This window comes from Prionailurus viverrinus, chromosome E1 (genome assembly GCF_022837055.1).
Source record: "Prionailurus viverrinus isolate Anna chromosome E1, UM_Priviv_1.0, whole genome shotgun sequence".
Classification (NCBI taxonomy): Eukaryota; Metazoa; Chordata; class Mammalia; order Carnivora; family Felidae; genus Prionailurus; species Prionailurus viverrinus.
Window position 1 is genome coordinate 45,386,382 of NC_062574.1, and position 6,403 is coordinate 45,392,784.

Sequence of the window (6,403 nt, forward strand, 5' to 3'; positions counted from 1 at the left end):
GAGGGTAAACAATTGTGCCTGGCAGTGCAGAATGAATCAGAGGCAAAGGTGGGCAAGGATTCTCTAGAACTTGTTGGTGGCTAAGTCCCCTAGAGCTCACTAGCAGTCTCTCCAAGCATAAAGGAGCAATCTCCAATCTTCACTCAGGCACCAGGGAAAGTGCCCTGCTCGGGAGAGATGTGTCCACCAAGTGAATTATTCCCACTGTGTGCTGAGCACACCGGCCTTTTACCATCTTCTCTCTTCCTGGAATGACCTCCTTCCTGCCCTCCCTGCTTTATTCTTCATACATTCAAGACCCAGCCTACACATTCCTCTTACGAAGCCTCCTCTGAATCCTTCAGGAGAGGAAGGCATTCTTAAGCCCTTTGTTCATTTCTCCATGCAATTCACACCCAATAGGAGTTGGCTTCCTTGCCTGCCCCCCCCCCTCTAAATTACCACCTCCTAGAGGGCACCAGACATGCCCTGTTCATTCCTATATCCCTGGTGTGCAGAACAAAGAATCTGCCCACCCACCCCCCCAGCACTGTTTTTTTTTCATGACAGTAGATAAATCACCTAATTATGTGATGGGCTATTGTTTTATGACTTGGGCCAAGCCAGTGGAGTTACAATTATTCTCTGAGCGCTAACGTAAAACAGGAGTCAGCTGTTTTAAACCAAAGCCCAATTATCAGCCACTAGTTTTCCAGTCCACCGAGCAGCAGATATGATGCTGTGAAAAACGCAGAAGAGTCGAACGTCTTGTGTTTAAATCCCAGCTCCACCAGTTACATACAAGGGAATGGGAGCAAATTACTTCAACTCCCTAAGCCTCGGTTTCTCATCTGCAAAACGGGGACAGTTATCCCACTTCATAGGATGGTGGTGAAGATCAAGGGGATAGAGACGTGAATGAACCAGGTAGTGTTGGGAATGCACTTCTGTGAATGAGCCTGCCTCCCTCACACCTGGCTCCTGTTTTCCTCCTTAACCAGGGGATCCCAGGCAAATCCGCTGGAGTGTTAGAAGATGAGCATTCCGGAGCAGTAACCACCACCACCACCCCCCCCCGCCCCCAGGGAGTAACCCTCCCCCCCAGGGACTCTGTGAAGCATGCGAAGGTCAAGCACTGGGCATTGGAGAAACGAAAACAGAAGAAACAAACTAAACTAAAACATGCATTTTAAATATAAAAGCAAGCCAGATTTTTATTTTTGATATTTAAGACTATAAATTTATTCATTATGTGAGTAGATTTCAATAAATTAGAGCTAACTCAGATGGCAGAGGAAAAAAGGGGGAAAGAAGATTTTTTTTTTTTTTTAGTTCTGATTATGAGCTCAGCACAATGCCAGGCATTTCCACATACATTTCATCCCTTAACCTCCATGATGCCCCCATTTTTTTTTTTCAACGTTTTTTTTTTTTTTTTTTTTTTTTTTTTCATGATGCCCCCATTTTTAAAAATATTTATTTTGAGAGAGGCAGGGGAGGGGCAGAGAGAGAGAGGGAGAGAGAGAGAGAATCCCAAGCAGGTCCCATGCTGTCAGCACAGAGCCCCATGCGGGGCTCAATCCCATAAACCGTGAGATCATGACCTGAGCCGAAATCAAGAGTTGGACGCTTAACCAACTGAGCCGCCCAGGTGCCCCGTGACGCCCCCATTTTCACAAATGAGAGAGAGTGAGAGTGGTCGTGTGGCACGAGGTCACACAGGCTTCATGGTGGAACCCTTCTGCTTTACCTCTAAACTCTGGGATTTTTCCACTTGGGATTTTTAGAATGGAAAGACTCCAAAGCAGTCGGCAAGTCAGTGGAGATGTCCTCGCAGGGAAAAGGCCAAGAATGCCATGTCAGACCCCTCAGAGTCAGTGGCGGGACTTCATGCTCTGCCTCTTTACAGTCTGGACCAGTCAACTTCTTAGGAATCAAAGTCCTTTTTTTTTTTTTTTTTTTGCAGCCTCAGCCATGTCCCACACATGCGTCACCAAAGATGACAAGGTCAACCATGATGACCCGACCCAAACAAACCCTTCCCTGCATCTCCCTACTCCCCCCCCCCCCGTGGAAAAACAACTCAAAGAGTCTGCACACTGATAAGAATGGGTGGGTAGCTCTAACGCTGATGCAGAAAGAGAACACGCTTTTCGACTGCAGGGCATGTCTGAGAGGGTAAACCGGAGACCCGGAAAGCTGGCGCGAGTGTAAGCCTCTGACTGGTGGACCCGTCTTCCTTTTTCCCTTGCAGATGTCACAGTGGATCCTTTGCCTCCAGGACACCTTAAGGTGAGAGTAAGATCTCTGGCTGGATGGAATCGGCCTAGAGGAGTGTAAGGCAGCCATGGACATGGAGTACGAGCTACTCAATGAGAGCCGCCCGTGGCTTTCCCCTCCCTTTGACCTCAATGGCTCTGTGGTGGCGGCCAACGGCTCCAACCAGACAGAGCCATACTATGATCTGACCAGCAACGCAGTCCTCACGTTCATTTATTTTGTAGTCTGCATCATTGGATTGTGTGGCAATACGCTTGTCATTTACGTCATCCTCCGCTATGCCAAGATGAAGACCATCACCAACATTTACATCCTCAACCTGGCCATCGCGGACGAGCTCTTCATGCTGGGTCTGCCCTTCCTGGCCATGCAGGTGGCTCTGGTCCATTGGCCCTTTGGCAAGGCCATCTGCCGGGTGGTCATGACTGTGGATGGCATCAATCAGTTCACCAGCATTTTCTGCTTGACAGTCATGAGCATCGATCGATACCTGGCTGTGGTCCACCCCATCAAGTCGGCCAAGTGGAGGAGACCCCGAACGGCCAAGATGGTCAATGTGGCTGTGTGGGGAGTGTCTCTGCTGGTCATCTTGCCCATCATGATCTATGCTGGGCTTCGGAGCAACCAGTGGGGGAGAAGCAGCTGTACCATCAACTGGCCAGGTGAATCTGGGGCATGGTACACAGGGTTCATTATCTACACCTTCATCTTGGGGTTCCTGGTGCCCCTCACCATCATTTGTCTTTGCTACCTGTTCATTATCATCAAGGTGAAGTCCTCTGGGATCCGCGTGGGTTCCTCCAAGAGGAAAAAGTCTGAGAAGAAGGTCACCCGGATGGTGTCCATAGTGGTGGCCGTCTTCATTTTCTGCTGGCTCCCCTTCTACATATTCAATGTCTCCTCCGTGTCTGTGGCCATCAATCCCACCCCAGCGCTTAAAGGCATGTTTGACTTTGTGGTGGTCCTCACCTATGCTAACAGCTGTGCCAACCCTATCCTGTATGCCTTCTTGTCTGACAACTTCAAGAAGAGCTTCCAGAATGTCCTCTGCTTGGTCAAGGTGAGCGGCACAGATGACGGGGAACGGAGTGACAGTAAGCAGGACAAATCCCGGCTGAATGAGACCACAGAGACCCAGAGAACCCTCCTCAATGGGGATCTCCAGACCAGTATCTGAACTGCCTGAAAAATAAATAGAATAAAACGCCAAGCTCTGCCAAGTGGCAATATGCTCCCTGCCCCCATGCCTTCCCTTCCTCTTGCCCATCACACCTGGCTTCTAGAATAGGGAATTGCTCAGCATGAGTCCAATCAGAGAAGAGTGTTTGAGTCTGCTTGTCTGAGTGAATGATAATGTATTAAATTGATTACCTCCCCCTTAAAGCGAACATTTAAATGCAGGCAGACAATTCCAAGTCAGGAGAAGAAGAGATCATGCCTGGGTATGATCTGTAGAAATGGTGACGCTCAACAAAGATAGGAAAGTACGTCTGCATGTTCAAAACCTAATATGTAATCTTGTGGTCTTAACGTTTATACTTATCTATTCTATTCCTCTCTAGTCCCTGTACAGTCATTCCTACGTTCCCTGTGTTCAAGTACACGAGTAGCGAGTTGAAGTGTGCATAGTATAGGTGGACATTTGTTACAATATGGAACCCACAGAAGTGGACTTACCATGAAGCCAATAAAGTTTAAGCTTCAGGGATCTCACATGCTTGGGCAGTATTTTCACATGACCACATGTTTTCGTAAAAAATTGTAAAAGGAAGATATTTTTGTATTCTTTTTCTTAAAGACATCTCCTTAAAGCTTCCAGCCTCTCAAACCCACCTCTGCCCCCTGGGTATTTGCTTCTATTTAATTTCCAGCAAGTTGGATCAGAGTGAGAAAGGCAAAGGAGTTATTTGAGGACCCAGACTATAAATTCATGTGTTTTCTCTCCTTAGATATAATCAAAGAATCATTCATTTACCCAAAAGGACTTAAATGCTTGGGGGGGGGGGGGGGGCGTCGATTATTGTATTTATCAAGACAAAGCCTGCTTTGTTGTAAGATTGCATTTGTTCCTTCTTAATTTGCTTTGGTCTTTCTTAGGGAGCCATGGAAGGGGAGGGTGGAGGAAATCACCAACATGACAGGCAAAAAGTTGACTGGAATTCTTGTGGGGAAACCATTTAATCCTCCCCCACCATGAAAATAAATGAATAAGAATAAAACAAGATTACACCTTGATGAGAAACCACGAAATTCTTCTTTTAAAAAAAGGCAGACAGGACTTCCTAATGAAAGAAAGTGGAAATACAATCTAACAACTCTTTGATTTTTTTTTTTTTTTTTAAGGAGTTGATACAAAGCTAGGCACTAAGAAAACCACAGTACACACTAAAGACCCAAGGATGCTATTCCTGAAACATAGGCATGGGAGCCAGCCAACCAAAATGTAGCAGGTAGGGGGTGCCTGGGTAGGAGTGGTGGCGGGAGTCCCATCCCTCACAGGTATGCCTGTGCCACCTTCCCCGCCCACCATATACAAATTGAACATCGACCTTCAACCCCACAGACTCTGAGCTGTCCTCAAGCATGGTCATAGACAGGCACTCCACACCATCGGTGACATTTTTCTGTGCCTGAAATGGTAGATGGGCTCACGTACAAAGCAGTAAGAGACGAGATGATGCCCATTTCATGAGCAAAATTTCCAGGGTATGAAGATATAACATGTGGGTGTTTGTAAGGATGCCATCATCTCTGGGTTTCTGTGAAAGCCTCACTCCCTGAGTGTCTCACATATAGATTTTACCATATTTAAAAAGGAGCCTTCCTCTTCTGGCTCCCTAAGCAAGGCCCATTTGACAGAATGACTAAGAACCCCACCTGTAGCGTTGCTGTTAATGTGCCGCCTTCGTTCTGTCTATATTATTCATGCCACCTCATTCCCGAAAGGACTCACTGCGGCCTAGAAAAATGTGCTCAGTAATATTATGATAGATAAGTAAATCCACGCAAAAACTAAAAGAGGCACAATTATAAGATGAGACTATAGGAAAAGCCGTGACCCAAAAGTGCACGCAGTAAAATCCCACACTCTTACTTAAGGAAAGGTCGGCTATAAGTTCCACTCAGGACTTCTTAGCAGCCACAACTGACAGAAGGTGACTCTTCCTCCTCTTCCACCATAAAAACAAGCAAAGATTTGGAAGGAAATGCTTTAAACCCGGCTTTACCAATACTAGTAATATGAGACATTCCCGGGTCTTTGAATAAATGCTGAGTTTTTACTTAGGGAAGTGATTCCAAGGGACCAAGAATTAGTGGAAATAATTTCAGGGAAGACGGACGAACTCTGTAGCACTCAGGCCCCTGCAATCAGACGCTCCCTCCAAGGGGGCCGGGGCCCACAGCAGCTGCCTAAAGTCTTGACACAAAATGCATATCCAGATATATAGTCGCTGCTCATCAGCAGGGCGATCATTCTAAGAGTGAGGCTATAATTCTCTCCAAATAAGCAGGCAGGTTGCTACTGGATGAAAAGGAATTCTCCATTTTTCAAAATCTCTCTTTCAAGGATAACTTGTTCTCTGGTGGTTTTCTTTCTTCCAAAAGCGGGAATCAATAGCTGTTTTAATTTAAATGTTAACATAATTTTAATTCCAAAATGTCAGCTTAGCCTCAGCTCAGCATTCAATTATGAATATAAATCTGCTGGATGCTGGGAGAGAACAAAAAGTAAGGCACTCCAGTGAGTTTAGGGCATCTGATCATTTGGATTATGCAAGCTACTATTTAACCTACCCATTCGCATGGGTAGTTAAGAGCTGGTTAAACCTAAGTGGATCTGGTGAGAGAGGTATCAGGAGAGATAATAGGACATTGTGGCCTGTGTTGGACAACGTTAGCTTGTGTTTCAGTAACACGGAGTTGAGGAATAGTGAATATTTGGTGGATTTCGTGCCATAGCTTGGGACAGTCTAGGCGGCCAAGGAGAAGGACAGTGGGTAATGGAAGGACACTGCATTTCCTTCCTTTGTTTTTGGAAGGAGGAGAGGTGGGAGGAGGAGAAGGGGGAGGGGGAGGAGGAGGGGGAGGAGAAATCATGACTCTTCCTTAGTTGTAACTGCTAGGAAATCCTGAGTGGAACTTG

At 46.3% G+C, this 6,403-nt stretch overlaps 1 protein-coding gene across 1 annotated transcript; it reads left to right on the forward strand.

Moving 5' to 3' along the window:
- The first annotated feature begins 2,244 nt into the window (after positions 1-2,244).
- Positions 2,245-4,167, forward strand: SSTR2 (somatostatin receptor 2). The gene has a single exon (XM_047832141.1). The coding sequence runs from the start codon at positions 2,327-2,329 to the stop codon at positions 3,434-3,436; it is 1,110 nt and encodes a 369-aa protein (XP_047688097.1). The 5' UTR covers positions 2,245-2,326; the 3' UTR covers positions 3,437-4,167.
- Positions 4,168-6,403: the final 2,236 nt, after the last annotated feature.

Bases quoted from the DNA above. Each gene is read 5' to 3' on its own strand.
- SSTR2 (XM_047832141.1), top strand. From the start codon at position 2,327: ATGGACATGGAGTACGAGCTACTCAATGAGAGCCGCCCGTGGCTTTCC.